Source organism: Schistocerca gregaria, chromosome 5, assembly GCF_023897955.1.
Source record: "Schistocerca gregaria isolate iqSchGreg1 chromosome 5, iqSchGreg1.2, whole genome shotgun sequence".
Lineage (NCBI taxonomy): Eukaryota > Metazoa > Arthropoda > Insecta > Orthoptera > Acrididae > Schistocerca > Schistocerca gregaria.
Genome location: NC_064924.1, coordinates 513,871,299 through 513,894,070, shown reverse-complemented (window position 1 = coordinate 513,894,070; position 22,772 = coordinate 513,871,299). Strand labels below are relative to the sequence as shown.

The 22,772-nt window shown below is 38.0% G+C and overlaps 1 protein-coding gene across 4 annotated transcripts in view; it reads right to left on the bottom strand.

The window, feature by feature from the left end:
* LOC126272877 (membrane-bound transcription factor site-1 protease-like) overlaps positions 1 to 22,339 on the bottom strand; it is a 129,684-nt gene extending 107,345 nt beyond the window's left edge. For 3 of the 4 annotated variants that reach the window (XM_049976103.1, XM_049976105.1, XM_049976104.1), the window contains exons 1-2: positions 21,042 to 22,070; positions 4,642 to 4,793 (exon numbers count right to left, since the gene is read on the bottom strand). In XM_049976103.1, the coding sequence (XP_049832060.1) occupies positions 4,642 to 4,793; positions 21,042 to 21,255 (366 nt within the window). In that variant the 5' untranslated portion in view covers positions 21,256 to 22,070. Of the gene's footprint in view, positions 1 to 4,641; positions 4,794 to 21,041 lie in introns of all 4 variants that reach the window. The other variant, XM_049976102.1, reaches the window with a different exon arrangement.
* Between the last annotated feature and the right edge of the window lie 433 nt (positions 22,340 to 22,772).

Below are 22,772 nucleotides of genomic sequence, written 5' to 3'. Positions count from 1 at the left end.
AACCTACTTAGGTAGGAATGATCATTAAAATAAAATAAGAGAAATCAGAGCTCGAACAGAAAGGTTTAGGTGTTTGTTTTTCCCTATGCGCTGTTCGGGAGTGGAACGGCAGGGAGATAGTATGATTGTGGTTCAATGAACCCTGTGCCAAGCACTTAAATGTTAATGCAGAGTAATGCTGTAGATGTAGATGTGTTTTGGACCATCTCCCGGCCTATGCATCAACCACTGACCAGCTGCAGATCTTTCAGCATTTTCCAACACTTTTCTAATGATCAGACCTCCCATTGTACAATTGCATAGTCCATGAACAGTCCCTGAGAGTTGCTGACATTAATCATCAAACTGTTTATTTATGTTGTGAAAACTAATGACCCGATCACATTTGTTTGTACTACACTTGATGTTTCTAACTTTGTCTTCTAATTGAGAATTACATATTTATTTCTGCTATGCAACAAATATTTCACATGAATGGCATTTCCACAACCAATCTTTGTTCTTACAGAGCAGTTGCTCACTCTTCAGAAAAGTCATATGTAAACATAACACATGTTCCGCAATTCTACAAAAATTGGTGTAAATGATTTTGGTCTGTATTTCCATGTGTCTGACCTCTGGACCTTCTACTTCACAATTGGTAACTTACCTTCAGATTGAATTATATTTTTTTGATCTCCCATCTAATAATTTCTGTATGCTTTTCTCCTTGTCAGTTGTTTCTATTGCTCATGTGTTAACTGCAATCATGAACTTCATTCAGTATCTATAATAAGGAAAAGGCAACAACTCACCTACTGATGATTGATGTGTGGAGCATAGGAACACATTAGCAGAAAACAGTGTTCAGACCAACTTTCAAGCTCTTGCCCATTTTCTAGTAAAACTTTACACATTTGCATACACAACTACACAGACACCCAAATGTATAGTCCTGCAGCCATACCGAGGCTGATTATGGAAAGCTGCTGCTGCCTGGGATGAAGGAGGTGGGGATAGGGTATGGAAGTATGCAAGAGGCAAGGAGGGGGTAGCAAGGTAGAGTGGTGCAGTGGCTGTACAAGATGAAAGGAGTTCAGAGGATAGGGGATATAGAGTGAGGGAGAGCAGGAGAGGGGAAAAAAAATGACACGAAAGTGGATGAAGGAGACACACAGGGGAGAGAGAAAGGGAGGGACTGAAAGAGGGGGAGTGATCACATGGGGGTAGGGAAGACTGGTAGGAGAGGGCGGGAAAGGAGTGATGTGGACAGAGGAGTGAAGGAAAAGGTAGGTGAGTCAGTGGGAAATAGGTTAGTGGACTTTTTCCAGGGGGACTGTGAGAGTGCAGGATATGCTGGAGAGCCAATTCCCACCTGTGTAGTTCAAAGAATCTGGTGCTGGAAGGGAGTATCCATCTGGCCCGCATAGTGAAGTAGCTGTTGTTGTAATTTGTGTTGTTGTGTGCAGCACGTTCAGAAACTGGAAGATCAAGTCTGTGATTTGCCACAACCTGGCAGTGGCCATTCGTACACGTAAGACAGTTGGTTACTTGTCATGTCCACATGCAACACTGTGCAGAAATTGCAACGTAGTCGATGTATCACACACATGGCCATACCTTATACTGGGTAGGAAATGTCTGTGACTGGACTGTGATAGGAAGTGACGGGTGTATTTATGGGACAGGTCTGGCACCTGGGTCAACCAAAAGGGAAAGAATCGTGGGACTGGCAGCAGGACTGGAATGGAGATCGACAAGGGTATTCTATAGTGTGAGCAGTAGAACACTATTTTGGTGATATGGGTAGGATTTTGGGAAATAGATCCCTCACCTTAGGGAATGGATGTTGTTCTGTTTTTCAATTCTCCCCTCTACACCACTTAAATGCTCCACCCTGTGAACTTCTCCGGTCTTGTTGTGCAGCCAATGACTCATCTGCCAAATGGTCCATGTAACTCTGTCCCACTGCCATTCCTTGCCTCATGTGTCTATACCCCCTCTCCACCTCCATCAGCCCGGGCAACTGCTTTCAATAATTAGTCTCATCATGGCCAAGGGAGTATACATTAGGGTGCCTGTGTGGTTGTGTGCATGAATGTGTGTATTTTTGCCAGAAAAAGAGCAAAAGCTTGAAAACTAGTGGGGATTATGTTTTCTGTTATGTGTTCCCATGCATGTAGATGAGTGGTTGCCTTCTCCTTATTTTATGCAACTGTTTCATACAGGAATTTCCAAGAACCTTATTATCTCTTCTAGAACTTTAATCACTCCTCTAATATACAATAAAACAACTACATCTACATTTATACTCTGAAAACCACATGAAGTGCAAAACAGAGGATACTTTCCATTGATTCATACATTGTTGACCCTCTACATTCCATTCATTTACGGAGCTTGGGATTAATGATTGCTTTAACACCTCTGTACATGCTGTAATTAATCTTGTCTCTGTGGTCCATAAGGGAGTGGTAAGTATAAGGAAGTAATAAATTCATAGATTCCTCACTTAATAGTAGTTATTGAAACTTTATAAGCAGGTTTTCGTAGAATAGTTGGCATACGGTTGCAAGAGTATGCTACTTCACTTATTTAGTATTTCCACGACATTATATGAAAGCGTATTGTCTGTTCTTTCAAGCATGTCCAAAAGAACAGACACCACACACAATCCACAGCTGTGATACATTATATGTAAATTGAAAGTGGAGAGGGAAAGAAAGGAAAGGGAGGGGGATCACTGCTGTCAGCTGCATCGGGACATTACACACAATCAGCAGCAAGGAACAAAAATGTGACCAGACTAGGATTCAAACCTGGGGTCTCCTGCTTACTAGGAAGGCACATTAACCACCACACCATCCAGGACTCAACGTTATCACTACTGCACAGACTATTTCAGGAGATCTCACGGCCGATTTACACTCCCATCAAGCAGCACCTTCCTGCAGTCCCTGTCTATTTCCTCCATGTTCGCTACTCTGAGTTTCCCACTAGAGGTCAGACGTATTTTTGCATCCACACTGAAGAAGGCAGACATATCCGAAAGAACAGGCACCTTGCATTCACATAATTAATTCACCTAGCTCAGCAATGGATCCACCTTCTTCATGGAGGAAATGGGCATGGACTGCAGATATGTGGAGCTCGATGGGAATGTGAACAGGCCATGAGGTGTGCTGAGATAGTCCACGCAGTTGCGATAATGCTGCTTCATGGATGGCGCAGTGGTTAATGTACCTGCTCAGTAAGCAGGAGATCCCAGGTTTGAATTCTGATGCACTACACACTTTCATTCAGGGTCATTGATTTCATATAATTTCCTGATAAAGCAGACAGCGGCAATCCCTTTCCTTTCCTTTCCTTTCCTTTCCTTTCCTTTCGTTCCTTCTCCACCTTCAATTTATATATAATTTCCAACACACTGTGCCATGGGTGAGAAACTATTCACCATTTGTGCTGTTTCTTCATATATGTTAAACATTACCAGTTAGTCCTAGTCGGCGAGTCCTGCAAACTTGAGCAATATTGTAGGACTGCTTATGCGAGAGTTTTGTAAGCAATCTCCTAGCAGACTGATTGCTACTTCCCTGTATTCCACCATTGAACGAAAGTCTGTCACCTGTTATCCTAAAACTGAATCTATGTAATCATTCCACTCATCCCCAAAAATTGTTAAACACTGTTATTCATAAGAGGTGACTAATCATGATTGGGACTCACTGATGTTGTACTCAAATGACAATTTCTGCATTTCGTGAAGAGCACAAATTTACATTTCTGGATATTAAAAGCAAGTCACCACACTCTGCACCACATTGAAATTGTATCAACATAAATAATTATACTGCACTAAAAGCAAATGCCTACAGCAACTGAAGGGACCAGTGGAACAAGGTGTGTATCAAGAGGGAAGTTCAATGACAGTCATCAGCTTTGGCCAATTAGGTAATGTTAATGGTTACTGTCAAATCACCTTTATGTGCATATATTCACAGTTTTGTTGTTAGTTGGCAAAGCCAACAAATATGAGGGAAAAAACTGCTTATGCTGACAGACTGATCGGTAGCTTAACTGTTTGAAAAAATATCACCAATAACATCATGTTATCGTTGCCATATTGTTTACAGTGTTTGTCGCATATTTCCTATGTCTCTTGTCAAAATGAATGACTCATACTAAACATTCTCCTATACCAGAAGGCACTAATACAAAAGAGCATATTTTGAGACTCTGCATGTTATACGTTTTGTTACATTCAAAGACAAGACTGTAGATGCAATAAAAGACAAGAATGTAGATGCAATAAGACAAAACAGTTCATTTAGCAAGCAGTTCTTTTCAGTGGTGCATGTGGAACTACTGATCACCAAAATGTGGTGAATTCAGGAACACTACAGATGCCATCAGCTTAATCCTTACTAAATTGAAGGTTAACACTTTCTCCTGCCGACCTCTTGAATTCTGAACCATCTAAAACCTGTGTTTTTTTCAAAAATGCAAACTAATGTAATTCCTAGTAAGAAAGAATTAGAACCACCAACTTTTGAATAGTAGAATACATTACAAGAAAATGACGTGTTTAATATGATGTGTTTAATCTAGCCTAAATGGTTAATGCTAACATTTCATATACTCAATATTAATTCACACACTTACCAATACTACATCAAAATCACTAGGGAAATCACTTGCTGGGTTGTTTCGAGGCAGTATCTTCCAGTTTTCAATACCAGAATTATTCAGTGCAGCAGCTATGAATTTTTCTCTTGTAGTTGTCTTGTAGTAACCATCAAATGCCACAATGTATTCTGTGAACAAAAGAACATTACACATTGCTTAACACAACTTAAAATGGACTTCAGTGTGACTAGGATATTCCCCCCAAAATCTTGGTTTTTGCTGACAGACTGATGAGTGGTATAGCCTGATGTCTAAGTTAGGTCGAAAGGTGATAATTTCATATTTCATTGTGAATTGGTTAAGTCAATGAATGTGAACACCAAAAAAGGTTTGCTAAAATACTGACCTATATCATAGCCTAATGTTTATGTCGGTTCCATGGTTAAATGCACTTTGACATATTTAACATGCTTTTCATCTTTAAAAAAATTGTTGCACAAAATAGTTTCAGTAAACATATTTTAAGTAATGAACAAGTCATTGACAAGTCTTTTGATGCATATTATACACAGGTATCATACATGAACAGCAAAACTGCAAGGAAGAGCAAGGGAGGAAGAGGTTGCACATTCTGTAACTTTTACCAAAAAATGAAAGTTTTTTTAATGTTACACGTCTATGTAAGAATGTGAAGCTGTCACCAACCAAAAGTTGGTTTGAATGCCACAGTGCTTACCTAGCCAAGGTAGTATTGGAGGCAGTATGTCCTTGCTTCACTCTACCGCCGAACTGACATGCTCAGTCATTTATATGGAACCTACAGATTACAATGGACTCTGAACCTCGGTGGAATTTGGCACAAACACTGACAGAGAGTGTATGAAATGCAAACAGAATAAGAAACTTGTAGCAGTTTCCAAAGATAAATATGCACAACAGTTGGACTTTGCTTGTGAAGTAATAAGTCCCATGAGCCATGGATCTTGCTGCCAGCGGGGTGGCTTGCATGCCTCAATGATACAGATACTCATGCCATAGGTGCAACCACAATGAAGGAGAATCTGTTGAGAGGCCAGACAATTGTGTGATTCCTGCAGAGGTGCAGCAGACTTTACAGTAGTTGCAGGAGCAGCAGTCTGGATGATTACTGATCTGGCCTTGTAACATCAACCAAAACAGCCATGTTGTGCTGGTACTGTGAATGACTAAAAGCAAGGAGAAACTACAGCCATAATTTTTACCAAGGACATCAGCTCTACTTTATGGTCAAATAATGTTGGCATCCTCCTGGGTAAAATATTCCAGAGGTAACAGAGTCCCTATTCAGATCTTCGAGTAGAGACTACTCAGGAGGATGTTGTTAGGTTGTTATCCCATCCCATCCGATAAGTCTCAGCTGACATGGGGTGCCGGGTAACTTTCTGGACTCTACCCCTTTTCTTAAACTTCTCCGGTTCATTTCCCTTCATTACTCTTCCTTCCCCTTCACACCATATGTTCGAAAAATGAGCCAATGGTTAGAAAAGCTTGAGTAAGTAAAATCTTTTTTATACTGTGTTCCCCTGCTGCCGCTTGGTGAGTAGACTTTTTATCTATCCAATGGTATTATACTGTCAAAAACGGATTATTTTCGGAGAAACAAAACTGATATTGTGCAGATTGGAGTGTGGAATGTTAGACCCCTTAATTGGACAGGCAGGTTAGAAAATTTAAACAGGGAAATGGATAGGCTGAAGTTAGATATAGTGGAAATTAGTGAAGTTCAGTGGCAGGAAGAACAAGACTTCTGGTCTGGTGAATACGGGATTATAAACACATGGTCAACAGGGGTAATGCAGGAGTGGGTTTAATAATTAATAAGAAAATAGGAATTTGGGTAAGCTACTATGGACAGTATAGTAAGCACTTTATTACAGCCTAGACAGACATGGAGCCTATTCCTACCATTGTAGCTACGTGTTTACATGCCAACCAGCCCCGCAGATGATGATGAGATTGGAGAAATGTATGATGAAATAAAAGAAATTATTCAAATAGTTAAAGGAGAGGAAAGTTTAACTGTGAGTGAGGACAGGAAATCAATAGAAAGAAAAGGAAGAGAAGGCAAAATAGTAGGCTAGCTGAAGATGGACTGAGGGAAAGGATTGAAAGAGGAAGCCGACTGGTAGAGTTTTGCACAGAACATAATTCAATTATCACTTACACATGGGTTAAGAATCATAAAAGAAGATGTTATGTGGAAGGGACCTGGAGACATTGGAAGGTTTCAGACTGAGTATACAGGGTGTTTCAGTAAGAGCAAACAAAAATTTAAAAGGACATTGAGAATACTCCACTGAACAATTTGAGGTAGAGAACCAGGGGTTGGGAAGCCCATTTAAGGTGATAATACGAATAAAATCACATTAGTGTGTAACTTTTTATCTACATTAGTTACAGTTAACTGTAAATATCATCAATGACACAAGGAACATACCATTTGTACTACATCTTACAAAATATGCTGAAACTGATGACCATCAACCTCAATACAAGCATGACACTGGTGAACAATATTCTGACACACACTGACAAATATCCCTGTTGTGTTTTGTATTACATCACAGGCAGCCACAATTCTGAAAACTAATTCCATCTCTGTATCTACTGGGGCCTCATACACAGGTGGCTTTACATATAACCATAGGAAATAATCAAGGGGATTTAGGTCAGATGATCTTGCAGGGACATAGAGTAGGACCTATCCTTCCAATCCAATGACCAGGGAATACAACACTGAGATGATTGAGGGCATCCACACTGAAGTGAGGTGGTGCACCATCATGTTGTATCCACATCCCCTCATGAACAGCCAAGGGTACGTTTTCCAACTACGCATATAGAGCACTCTGCATGAACCTTAAGTACAGATGACCATTCAGATGGCCATGTAGAAGATATGGCCCAATGACACTGATGGCTACAATGCTAAAACCTCAGAACAGCTGTTAGCATGAGTGACATGAAAGTAGATATCTTAGGTGTTGCAAAACAACTCAAATCACTTAGGAAAGGCAAGTCTTCCGGTCGAGATGGTACCAATCAGGTTCGTTTCAGAGCATGCAGACACAATAGCGACTTTCTTAGCAATCATATACAACAGTTCACTTGACGAAAGATCTGTTCCTAAAGACTGGAAAGCAACACAGGTCACACCAATATTCAATAAAGGAAACAGGAGTAACCCATTGAATTACAGACCCATATCACCGGCCTCAATTTGCAGTACGATTTTGGAGCACATACTGTACTCAAACATTATGAATCACTTTGAAGAAAATGACTTATTGATACACAACCAACACAGATTCAGAAAATATTGTTCTTGTGCACCAAAGCTAGCTCTTTATTCCCATGAAGTAATGAGTACTGTCGACAAGGAATCTCAGATCGATTCCATGTTCCTAGATTTCCAGAAGGCTTTTGATATCGTTTCTCGCAAGCGACTATTAATCAAATTGCATGCATATGGAGTATCGTCTCAGTTGTGAGACTGGATTCGTGATTTCCTCTCACAGAGGTCACAATTCGTAGTGATAGATGGTAAATCATCGAGTAGAACAGAAGTGATATCTGGTGTTCCGCAAGGTAGTGTCATAGGACCTCTGCTGTTCCCGATTTACATAAATGATCTAGGTGATAATATGAGCAGCCCCTGTAGATTGTTTACAGATGACACTATAATTTACCGTCTGGTAAAATCATCAGACGATCAATTCCAATTACAAAATGATGTAGAGAGAATTTCTGTATGGTGCGAAATGTGGCAATTGGCACTAAACAAAGAAAAGTGTAATGTCATCCGAATGGATACTAAAAGAAATCCGATAAATTTTGGGTATACGATAAAGCGCACAATCTAAGGGCTGTCAGTTCAGCTAAATATCTAGGAATTACAATTACGAGCAACTTAAATTGGAAAGACCACATAGAAAATATTGTGGGGAAGACGAAACAAAGACTGCACTTTGTTGGCAGAACACTTAGAAGATGCGACAAGCCCACTAAAGAGACAGCCTACATTACTCTTGTCGATCCTCTGTTGGAATATTGCTGCGCGGTGTGGGATCCTTACCAGGTAGGATTGACGGAGGACAATAAAAAAGTACAAAGAAGGGCAGCTCGTTTTGTGTTATCGCACAATAGGAGTGAGAGTGTCACAGATATAGTACATGAGTTGGGGTGGCAGTCACTAAAACAAAGGCGGTTTTCTTTGCGGCGAGATCTATTTACGAAATTTCAATCACCAACTTTCTCTTCCGAATGTGAAAATATTTTGTTGACACCCACCTACGTAGGGAGAAATGATCATCATAATAAAATAAGAGAACTCAAAGCTCAATCGGAAAGATTTAGGGGTTCCTTTTTCCCATGCGCCATTTGAGAGTGGATTGGTAGAGTAGTAGTATGAAAATGGTTCGATGAACCCTCTACGAGGCAGTTAAGTGTGAATTTCAGAGTAACCATGTAGATGTAGAATGCCGGCTCAGATATTCACAGCAAAACGTACTTGATAATGTGACTCATCCCACATATGGTTGTTCCTGCTGCTTGAAACACCATCATGATAAATGAGACCTCATCAGTAAACAGCACGATTTGGAGGAAATCTGGTTGATCCAATCCATTGTTGGAGCAACCACTGACACAAAGCAACCCTAGATGCAAAGTCAGTCACAATCATTGCATGGACTCATGGATGATGTGGGAGTAACTGCTGTTCGTACCGTATCGCTGCATGCCAGTATGTGCAGTGCCCATTTCACATGCAATACGACTAATATTTGTAATGGGGTCCAATGCAAAATGTTCCATCACCTCCTCTTCAAAATCGGGTGTGCGAGTGGTCGGCCTGTTGCCAGGTCCTGCATTCGTCGATTAAAAGGAATAAACACTCGTCACGACATATGATGCCTGTTAGGGAATTTTTCCGTGAACAGCCTTTCAGCAGCAAGAACATTGCAAATGTACTTCACCATACATAGGTGCATGTCAGTGAGTTATGACAAACTGCAGTGGTACTGCCCCATCGTATTGTAGTGTATGTCTCTGAATAGTAGTGAGTAATGAATGGATCAGTTGTTGATTCACAACACACAATGTCATGGGACAATGTAAATGCAATACAACAGAGCCACCTTATGGGCGAGTAAAGTAAACAAAATCTGCATCATGGATTCCTGGTAATCAGACTCAGACTCACACTCTTCTTGTTTCCTTGCAGGAAATAAAAGATGCACTTGTAAATAAACAGCACAGTATGTGTAAGCTTGTATGCATATTAATTGTAAATAAGCTGGAAAACAGTAGTGTTAGACAAAGCAGTAGACAAGTTTACTTCTGTGTCTCTTTATGCTGGCTTCTCCGATCCCGAGTTCCCTACCTCAAATTGTCCGGTGGAGCATTCTCTACATTCTGTTGCATTTTTGCACTATCTCACAGGAACACCCTGTACAATGGTCAGACAGAGATTTGGGAACCAGATTTTAAAATGAGACATTTCTAGGGGCAGATGTGGACTTTGAATACATTTTATTGGTTATGAAGTGTAGACTAAAACCGAGAGGGGAGGGGAGGGGGGGGGTGGAATTTGGAATTTAGGAGATAAGAGTTGGATAAGTTGAAAGAAGCAGAGGTTGTTGGGAGTTTAGGGAGCATTAGGCAACAGTTCATTAGAACAGGGGAAAGGAATACTTAGAAGATGAATGGGTATCTTTAACAAATAAAATAGTGAAGGCAACAGAGGATCAAATAAGTAAAAATACAAGGCCTAATAGAAATCCTTAGATAACTCAAGAGGTACTGAATTAAACTGATGAAAGGAGAAAATTTTAAAATGGAGCAAATGAAGCAGATGAAAGAGAAAACAAACATTTAAATAATGAGACTGACAGGAAGAGCAAAATGGCTAAGCAGAAATGGCTAGAGGTCAAATAGTTACCACCTGTACAAAAACTAATTAGAGACCTTTGGGAAAAAGGGAGACTGCTGTATGAATATCAAGGGCTCAGATGGAAAACCAGTCCAAAGCAAAGAAAGGGAAGCTGAAAGGTGAAAGGAATATACAGAGGATGTACACAAAGAAGATGAACTTGAAAGCAAAATTATAGAAAGGGAAGTGGACATTGAAGAACATGAGATGGGAGATATGATACTGACAGAAGAATCTGACAAAGCTCTAAAAGACCCAAGTTAAAACAAGGCCTCTGGGCAGACAATATTCCATCAGCCTTGGGAGAGCCAGCCATGACGAAACTCTTCCATCTGGTCTGCAAGATGTACCAGACAGGTGGAATACTGTCAGAGTTCAAGAAGAATGTAGTAATTCCCATTCCAAAGAAAGCAACTGCTGACAGGTGTGAAAATGACTGAACTATCAGTTTAATAAGTCATGGCCGCAAAATAATAACATGAATTCTTTACTGCAGAATGGAAAAACAGCTAGAGGCTGACCTCATGCATGACCAGTCTGGATACTGCAGAAATGTAAGAACACACGAGGCAGCACTTGCCCTACAACTTATCTTAGAAGAAAGGTGAAGGAAATGCAGACCTACATTTATCAAACAATGGAAAATCCAGGATGGAATGTAATACGCATCTCCACAATATGGTGAGTAGCCACTTTTCTTCCTACAAACCTATATTTATAGCACTTGCAGACTTCGAGAAAGAGTTAGACAATGTTGACTGGAACACTCTCTTTGAAGTTCTGAAGGTAGCAGAAGTAAAGCACAGGGAGCAAAGAGCTATTTACAACTTGTACATAACACAGGCAGCAGTTATAAAGGTTGAAGGGTATGAAAGGGAAGCAATGGTTCAGAAGGGAGTGAGACAGGGTTGGAGCCTATCCCTGATGTTAATCAAGATGTACATTGAACAAGCAATAATGGAAACCAAAGACAAATTTGGAGTAGGAATTAAAATTCAGGGAGAATAAATAAAAACTTTGAGGTTTGCTGGTGACATTGTGATTCTGTCAGAGACTGCAAAAGACTTGGAAGAGCAGTTGCTTGGAAAATGGACATGTCTTGAAAGGGGGGTGTAAGACAAACATTAACAAAAACAAAACAATTATAATGGAATGTAGTCTATTGGATCAGTTGATGCTAAGGGAATCAGATTAGGAAACAAACCACTTAAAGTAGTAGTTGAGTTTTGCTATTTGGGCAGCAAAATACTGATGATGGTCATTGTACAGAGGATGTAAAATGTAAACTAGCAGTGGCAAGTAAAGCATTTCTGAAGAAGAGAAATAGGTTAATTTCAAATATAGATTTAAGTGTCAGGGAGTATTTTCAGAAGGCATTTGTCTTGAGTGTAGCCATGTACGGAAGTGAACCACGGATGATAAATCCTCGAGGGAGACCAAGAGACAAATACTGTAAGCAGATTCAGAAAGATGTAGGTTGTAGGAGTCATTCAGAGATGAAGAGGCGCTCACAGGATAGAGCATCATGGAGGGCTACATCAAATTAGTCTTTAGGCTGAAGATAATAACAACAACTACTTTCCACATTCAACTTTAATTATTAGGCTACTTATTTTACACTATTAGCCAATATGTATGACTGTGGTACCTGCTCAAAGAAAACAAAACTGCAACAATTTCAATTTTTCCTCAATAGACACTTTATAGCACAATACCAGTGAAAAAATAGGGAAAACAGGGGGGGGGGGGCCACAGGGACTGAGCAATTTCACGTGCTGTTATAAACAGTAGGCCTGATAATAATCATCACAGCAAATGCAACATGAGGTAGTGTTCCTTAAAAAAGTATAGTGAGAAGACAAAAAAATACCACCAGAAACACACCACCTTGACGCTAAAATAAAATTTTTTAAAAATATGACTAGTGCTGCATAAGCAAATTCAACACTTCTGAATGATTCTAATAGAGAGTAAACATACTGGTAGGATCACCTTCAATTATTAAGACCACAAGGAACAAACCTGACACTTTCTTCATACACCTAAAAAACAGTGATGAAACTACTAATGCCCAGCCATGATCATTTAGTAGACATCAGTTTAAAGAGGTAGGTATTCTGACTGCTACTTGGCTCTGAGCACTACGGGTTTAACATCTGTGGTCATCAGTCCCCTAGAACTTAGAACTATTTAAACCTAACTAACCTAAGGACATCACACACATCCATGCCCGAGGCAGGATTCGAACCTGCAACGGTAGCGGTCACGCGGTTCCAGATTGAAGTGCCTAGAACCACACTGCCACACCGGTCAGCTCTGACTGTTGCTTCACAGCATATTTATTACCTCATAAAGTTTGTTGTGAATAATCCAATACAGTTCAAAAGGTATAGTGCTGTACATAATTTATAGTATCAGAAGAAAACATGACATTAATTATGTCACATTAAAGTGTCTTTACAGCACAAAACTTGGTGAACAATGTGGCAAGCAAAATTTTTTACCATTTATCCAGTGATATACAATCTCTGGCAGACAGCAAAATAAAATTAGGAAACAAACTGAAAAAGTTCCTCCTTGACAACACCAGAAATGAATTTCCATTATTGTAATGTGCAAGAGGCAGTGGGTAGGAATTACGAAGTCACATCTGTTTGTAAACAATCAGCATAAAGGTGCATTTACAAAATAATCTGTGATGTCAAGATATAAAATGACTCCTTCCATGTATAAAATGACTCCTTCCATGCCAAGCCATCCAGCTGAAAGAAGATATAAAACCCAAGGTTTTTGGATTTGTTCCAAAATTTATATGTGACATGTATGTATAAAGATATGAAAGTACCCAAAGTTTCGTCAAATTTTATCAAGTAGTTTCCAAGTTATCATCGTTTAAAGTTTTAGGTTAATTGTATTTCAGAGGACAATTAAGACTTAACTAAAGCATGCATGCTTTTACAGAATTTGAAGCAAAATAGTTAGTTTTGAAGCTAGAGCCTTGAAATTTTCACTGTTTTGTTCTAAATTAAACACTGAAACTGACAGAGCTACAAAATTTTGATTTATAATGTTCAATCATATGAAAAACTGTACTGAAACTCAATATATTATAAATTTCAAAATTGTGACATAGGAGTAGAAAATTATGAATAGCTAAAAATCTCTCTCCAAATAACCCAATACAATCACATATTTTTGAAAACAGCATAAAATTATCTTTCAAATGGTTATAAAAATAAAATTAAAAAAAGGGTGGGGTTCTGAGTTGTCACAATTTTATCTTATATTGAAGTCAGAACAAGTTTTATCTATTCAAAACATATAGAACGGCTGTTTTAAGATTCAAAATGGTTATAACAGAGGTTATATAGAAGTAAAAGGCTTTAATACTATAAATTGCAAGATCAGCTCCTTAAAACAGTAATTTATTAGTACATTTTTTTCCTATGTATTTTTGAATTAGGACAAAGATTTTTTTATGTAACTGAAGTTAAAGTCAAGAAACATACAACATTTTTGGAGTCATGATAAGTGTTTTGAAGTTCAGATGAGGCACTATTACTATGCAAGTATGCACATGAAAAACTCACCAGTCCGCAGTCTACCTGCTGTCTTCCATCAAGACATGAAATTCAAGTCAGGACATGAAAGGCTCCCCCCCCCCCCCCCACCCAATGTCCCCCCCAGCCTGCCTGTACTGCAGGTACTGTCTATAAATGTGCATTTGGCTCCATTCAAGTTAACTGCCAAGTGTTTCACACTTAGTGTTAAATAATTGTTATATAAACACAGCTATAATTTTAATTTAAAGCTATTGTTTTGTGTGTATGTGTTTCTTACCATGGAGATAAGAGCAAGTTCAAGTAAAGATGAAACTAATCTTAAGTGTTGAATAGGTTCATTACTGAATTTTTCATTTGAAAGTACTTCACTAACAAAAAGCAAAGTTGTCCAAAGAAGAAGTAGAAATTTTAGTTTGGCGTACTAATAAGCAGTACAGTGAAACAGTTGATATTTGTTCCCATCATTTGTGTCATTTTTTAAAGTAGTTTGAAAAGAACGGAAAACCCTGTTGTGATCCATGTAAGAAATATCCTGTACCTTTTAAAAGAAAAAAATTTGAGGATAATTACTCTGGAAAAAGCAAAATATGTTAAGGAAAATAAGAACATTATTTTAGTGCCAGAAAAGCTGTTATGCAGTATATGTAGAAAACTGTTGAATGAGGCACTACCTACTTCAGATTATGAAGATATTGCTCTACTTAAAAGAGATGATGAAGCATATGAGAGTCAATTAACCAATGCAAAAAGAGTAGTAGAAAGAGAAAAGTTAAATGAAGCTCTTTTAGGGCTGGATGCGACACCACTTAAACTTTTGTCATTATCTAGCCAAGCAAAGAAAAAATATACAAAAAAAGCTTAAAAAGGCAAAAGACGAGGTTTAAAAAGTTGTCATTTGTTTAGAAATTACAAGAATCCAACGATTCAAGTAAATCTGACAGTACAATTCAAGGTAATGAACTGAAGACAAAATCTGAGGATCTTGACCATTTAGTGGCTGCTATAAAGGGAAAACTCATGACAAACTTACCCAAACAGGAAAAAACACAGATATTAACAATCACTCCAAAGTCTTGGTCTTGCAGAAAAGCAGCACAAAAATATAATGTATCAGAATATTTGGTGTGAAAAGCCAGAACGCTTGAATACAAGGAAGGTATTTTGGCTTTGACAGAACCCAAACATGGCAGAACTCTTTCCCGAGAAACAATAGACAATGTCCAACTGTTTTATGGAGATGATGGATTTTCTTACATGTTGCCTGGTGCTAAAGACAAAGTGAGTACATAATAAAATACAAGCAGAAAAGAATTCTTTTATGCAACTTACAGGGACTATTTAAGTTATTGTGTTTAAAGAAAAACACCCAAATATTCAAACTGGATTTTCCAAGTCTTGCCCCCTTGAGACTGAAATGGTGTGTGCTTGCTGGTTCACCTGAAAATCACAGTGTGTGTGTGTGTGTGTGTGTGTGTGTGTGTGTGTGTGTGTGTGTGTGTGTGTGTTTGCTTGTACCACCAAAACGTTGAGCTTTTAGCAAACACTCTGAACCAGCATGATAAACAATCAATGCACTCTATGATGAACAAATTGGTTTGTTACAAACAAAACAGAGAATGTATGTTAAGACATTGTGATGTGTGCCTGAAAACAAGTGAATCACTGCAGCTACATCTAAGAGAAATACAAGAAGACTACGATGAAGATATTAAATTTTCCACAGTAGGTTTCAAGTGAAGAGACAATGATTTTACGAACAATGCTAGTACCTTGCAAGGAGTTTACTGATTTTACTATAAAAAATTGAGTCTCTGATACATCATTCTTACATCACAAAAATTCAAAACTCTTATATGAAACAGAGAAAAGAAATATGGATTTTGTAGAAAACTATAACTTCATTCTGCAAAATGAAGTGCAATCCTACCACTGAGGCCACGTGAACTGCTCAGTTCACCCAGTAGTGATATTTTTTTCTAAAAATGAAGATTCCACCATAAGAAAAGATAATTATGTCTCATTTCAGATGATCTAAAGAATAACGTACGATTTGTTTATTCAGTACACGGAAAAACCATAGATTTCAGAAAACAAAACTTTCCTGATATTGACCAAATTGAATATTTTACAGATGGTTGCAGTGCTCAGTACAAAAACTTCAAAAGCATGATAAATTTATGTTTTCATTATAAGGATTTTAAATTAAATGCAAGCTGGTCGTTTCATGCTAAGAGTCATGGTAAAACAATATGCGATGGGATCAAGGACACAGTTAAGACAACTGTTACAAAAAAACCTTGCAGAGCAGTAGGCAAAGTGAGTGAATAAGGAAACAGTGAACAAATGTACAATTTTTGCAAAAGTTTATTCTCAAAACTATATTTTTTTTCTTTTTAAAGAAAAAGAAAAATGCTTGAAACCAGATTTCAAATGAGTCAAACAATACAGGGTACAAGAAGTTTCCATTATTTTAAGCAAGCTTCTTGCGAAGAAATTAAAGCCAAACAAGTGAGTTCAGACTCGGAAATTTTGTTGAAACAAAATATTTTTATGACTATCCCAACTACTAAACCTAACCTACATTCTTTCGTTGCATGTGTTTATGAGCAAAACTGGTGGATAGGAATGGTTCTGGGTTTCAATGAAGAAGGAGACTATGACAATCTTTTTATTCCCCCTTCACAAACCAGCGGAAACTTTCTTTTGGCCTCAAAAAGAAGACGTGTCCTGTTCCACCAGCCCATCGTCTATGTGTAATAGCTCCTTCTCAGGTGGCACCTCAGTTCAGCAGATCGTATAAGACTGACGCTAATTCCCGAAAGGAAATCATAAAAAGATGAAACAATTTCAATGCTTTATTGTAAATAAAACAAAAAAAAACGTTAATGGACATTTAAATGTAATTATTGTACATAGTGCTTCACATAAACTTAGTATAATACTTCAACTGTATAATTATTGAACTTTAGAGTCATCAAAAACTCTTTGTACAAAGGATTTGTTTGAAAACAAATAATCGCTAACTCATATATTCAAATGTAAGTAAACTTATTTTGTAACATTCTCAATGTATGTATCTTTTATTTTAAAATTATTAATACAAAAAATCCGAGTTCATCTGGTATTTTCAAAGTTTTACTGACTTCAAATATTTAATTATTGTATCAAACATGTATTTTACAAAGTAAATTACAAAACTTGACTTCAATGTGTTATAAAATCGTTACTACAACTTGAACCCCACCAATTTTTTTGCACCATTTGAAAGGTAATTTTATGCTGGTTCCAAAATTATTCTACGCCAACATCACAATTTTGAAATTAACAATATTTTGAGTTTCAGTACAGTTTTTGAATATAAAAGAACATATCAATCAGAGATTTGTAGATCTATCAGTTCCTGTGTTTAATTTAGAATAAAACAGTGAAAATTTCAAGGCTGTAGTTTCAAAACTAACGATTTTGCTTCAAATTCTGTAAAAGTATACACACTTTAGTTACGTCTTAATCGCCCTCGGAAATACAAGTGGCCAAAACTTTAAACGGTGAAAACTCAGAGACAACTTGTTAGAATTTGATGAAACTTTGAATATTTTCTTATCTTTATGCATACAATTCAATTATAAATGTTCAAAAACATGTGTGACATGAGGGTCCCTGGATGACTTAGTATGGAATGACCTCATTGCAATTTATTGAGCAAATGACCCATGAAACTAACTAAAGAATAACTGTGTGATAAAGACTGTCCTCCAGCTTGAGCACAGCCTTAGCTCTTTCAAGTCTGTCTGTTAAAAGGTGAAAAATTTCCTGGGGATTAGCAGCTCATTCTTTATGGCTCCACTTAAATGTCCATTAATGATATTTTCAACTTTTAAACTAAGCAATACTAACAGACACACTTCTATGTTTACCTACATACCTCAGTTAACATTAGATTTTTATCAAATGACGCTTTCACATGGGAAAACTATAATCTGCAAGGAGGCAACACCTGGGCAGCACATTGAGGAGACAAAATTCTAAATGTTACTGATAGATTTAAAACTGTAATTCCTTCTTCAGAGATGAAATATGGATAAGTTGGGGAAGGTTAGGAAGGAGTTCGTCACTCAAGACTCCAGAAAGAGAACCCACCTGTTGTCATGAAAAATGCTCTTATGAGAATACATGCTCCACTTTTTAGATTAGATTAGATTTACCTTCATTCCAACTGATCCATAGTGAGGAGGTCGGAAATACAGAAGCGTCCGATCCTGCCTGTATGCCTTGACCCATGACGTCACACGACTATAAACCACAATTCCAATTTGGCACATATAAAATCGTTACGTACACATTATGAGGATGAAAATACATCGAAAAACACACACACACACACACTTTCCACAAAACCCTAATGACACTAATGGGGCAAGCATGGAAAATGGTGTGTTTTCGGATGGGGGCAAACTAAATATAAATAAATTTAGACACCCACCCCCATACAAAACCACACAAAACGACGAAAAAAACCGACGTCACAAACGCCCCAAATACCACTAAACACAATATCATCTGGAATCTGACAGTTCCTTTGACCTATATAGCTCAACAGCAGCTTCCAATCCCATAAATTATGATCAAACACTTCCCTTGACCTATATAGCTCAAAAACATCTCCCGATAGCAACCTACATACACAGCCACACATTGGGTTCGAACACTTCCCTTGCCCTGCGCAGTGTTAATTTTATCCGTCCTATCCATTCCTGAACAAAAACAACAACCGATTAATTTTACTAAAATTACCACAAGATGTACAGCGAACAACACTAAATTAACCTTCACAGCCGACACTCTAACAATTCTTGATAAGGAACAAAAGCAAACTGAGCCCAATACACCACGCAAACGAAAATCCTGAACATACCACCAGAGAGCACAGAAGCCACAACATGACGACATCTACAAACACGCCACACTCACAAACCAAACTCCGTGCCATCATGTCGTCATACACGACAACACCGTTACATGACGGGTCAATACTGACACGTGGGATCGGACGCTTCTGACGACCCAGGAGGTCCTCCAGGACGTAGAACATGCCCGAAAAACAATAATACATCACAAATATTTACAATTAAAACAAATAAGCTAATGTACCTACTACAGGTGCCAAGTGTAATGATGGTCATTTTTTCCTCTTTTCTTAATAAATGCTAGCTATATGAAATGATCATTTTACAGCACTCATTTACAAATAGGGGATTAATGCGCGGAATTTAAAATGTTGAAAAATGTTTTTTTTTGTTTATAAGGTAAACCAAATATAATAGAATTACTACAATACTTATTTACGATGAACACATTACTGCACTGAAATGGTGTAGAGAGTATTTTGTGTGTGTGTGTGTGTGTGTGTGTGTGTGTGTGTGTGTGTGTGTGTGTGTTTTAAAGAACTGGAGTTCACGTAACACAACATAAACAACAGAGAACAGTTTAAAAACATCATAAAGAAATACACACTTAAACAAGAACATACAAAGAACTGAACGGGAAAAGATGGTCAGAAGAATGCAAGAGAGAACACACTGAACGTATGAAGCGAAGCAAAGAAATCAAAGTACAATCACTCTCTCAAAAGGGAATAATCGAAAATAATACACACACACACACAGAGACACACACACACACACACACACACACACACACACACACACACACACACACACACAAAGGAGTTGGTTCTAATGAGAGATTCATCAATGGAGTAGGAGTTGGTCACCAATAAATCCCTAAGTCTCTTCTTAAACCAAATTTCATTGGTTGTTAAGCTTTTTATGGCTGCTGGCAAGTTATTGAAAATGTGTGTTCCTGAATAATGTACACCTTTTTGTACAACAGTAAGTGACTTTAAATACTTGTGAAGATTATTCTTATTTCTCGTATTGATTCCATGAACTGAGCTGTTGGTTTGAAAAGTGATATAGTTTTAATCACAATTTTCACTAAGCAATAAATATATTTGGAAGCAGTACTTACTATCCGTACTTTCCTAAAACAGGGCCTCTGCAGAATGTTCTCATGTTCACACCACATATAACTCTTATTGCGTTTTTGTGCCCAGAAAACTTTAGCTTGGCTTGATGAATTATCCCAAAATATAATATCATATGACATTATGCAGTGAAAATAAGCATAGTATGCTAGCTTTTTCATTTTCATATCCCATTTGTCTGACGGAATTTCCATTGCAAATAGAGATTTGTTTAGATGCTTCAGCAGTTCTGTGATGTGCTCCTCCCAGTTGAATTTATTATCAAGTTGTAATCCCAAGAATTTAACACTGTCAACTTCTTCTGCTTGTTGTCATATGTTAGTCATATACTTGTGGGGCGCCCCTTCCAAGTTCTGAACTGCATGTAGTGTGTTTTTTCAATGTTTAGTGGCAGAGAATTTGCTAAAAAACTGTGATTAATGTAAGATTACACAAAAATTGAAGGAACAATTAATGCAAATTAGATGTAAACGATTCACCTGCAGTTAAGTTGGGCATACAACTCTTATAACTATTAACACTCTGCAACTGCTATTAATGAAAATTTCCTCCAATATTAAAAGGATATACATCAGAAAAAAAACTTTCACTGCCATAATGACAGACTGACACAGTATGTTCTATTCGAAACTGTAGCTTGGAAAGCACAGTGATTTACTGATTTTTGTTTGATCCCATTTGACTAGGCCTATATAATTCACAGTACACTTATAATATACGGAAAATACTCATTTTATCCAACAAATATTAGCCTAAGTAGAACTTTAGTGTGTGAGTGGCATTTAATGTAGTGTAATGGGCAGTTTTGAAAAGCACCGAAGAATTAAATTTAAAGTAAATAAACTGAATTCAAACTTACCATTTCGTACAACGTGTGACGAAAATTTAATGTTAACCAACTGTGGTGGAGTCGTATCGTTGCAGCAGACACCAACACGGGTTTCGCTCTTTTCGCCAATCGTCGAGTTTTGTTTATTTTGAAACGTTTCCACAGACCAAAAATGAGTAAGGAGAAGTAGAAGAAATGGGATACATCGGAAGTGTCTCTGCCTTAACCTCACTTTCAGTTTCATTCTTGTATCACAATTCGGCTACAGACTGGATAACATCTTGTTTTCTACGGGGTTATTGGCGTCGTTTGAAGGCACTATGATAATGTGTATCACTGTTTTCCTCTTGCAGTCATGTCTATGTGGATAATAGCGTCCTTTTCTTACGAGTCGTTTGTGCGTAACTGCAGTTACACTTCAGAAATATCCGCTTCTCGGAATTCATGCTGTAACATTTGCGAGGGCCATCATTTTTTACTAATGCACTCCTGAGACACACACACTCTCCCACTACCACACACAATCAGCCATGTCCATCCACTGTTTTATAAACACAAGGCAAGTACGCAAAAAAAACAGGGCACGTGACCACTATTTAATCTCCACTTTATTATCTCTTGCCACAGAATATAACAGTTCTTTTTATTGATGTTTGCTTGTATTCCATCACGACAACGAGGCTCTTCCTTTACACAATCAAGATTATTAATATATCCGTGCAGACATACAACTGTTTCTTCCGTAGTCGAGTGAGGCTTCCTACATGTTTCCCTATGTATGAGCCAAAGGGATGTTTTCTCATCATCAGTTTTCTTATTTACAGTCATATTATTAATCTCCAGTCCATTGGAGTTTTCAAACGTGAGGCAAGCTGCAGCGAGCTTGAGGAAGCAATCATTCTGCGATTTCTGTCCTTCCTATTAGGATTAAGTAGCCCACGTGCGTTGTTATGAGAACGACGACCACCCGTTTAATACGTACATTAATGATTGAGAATGCAGAAATATTCACTGCAAACACTACTGTCAGTTTTGAACACCTAATACGTTAATGTCGATTCACAGTTACCGAAACGTCAAACCATTCTACAATGACTTTCAAATGACGGACATTCACACAAACCTTCAATGGAATGGAGCGGGGCGGAACGGAAAGTAATGGCCAGGATACGTTTCCCGGGAATATAGTTTTGAAGTTGTTGTTGGTGTTGGGAACGGGGTCGTCGTTTACTAAGATAGGCAATAAATCGATTTTCACTGCCTTCACAGCAGTGGATATTGTACTTTTACATCTAAGTAAGACCCGTCCGCACGTAACGATCTGTTTGCGCAGAACTCAGTGCAAAAGGTATGCATGCAGTAGCTCCACACCTACATCTACACTCTGCAAATCACCGTAAGGTGCACGGCAGAGGATATGTCCCATTGTAAAAGTTACTAGGGTTTCTCCCTGTTCCATTCACGTATGGAGAGCGGGAAGAATTACTCTTTGAATGCCTCTGTGTACGCAATAATTATTCTAATTTTATCTTCTCAATCCCTATGTGAGCGATTCGTAGGGGATTGTAGTATATTACTAGAGCCGCAATTTAAGCCGGTTCTTGAAACTTTGTTAATAGACTTTCTCGGGATTGTTAACGTGTATCTTCAAGAGCGTTCCTGTTCAGTTTCTTCAATATCTCTGTGACACTCACCCACAGATTAAACAAAAACTTAACCATTTGTGCTGCTCTTCTCTATACGGTATACATTCAACACCCC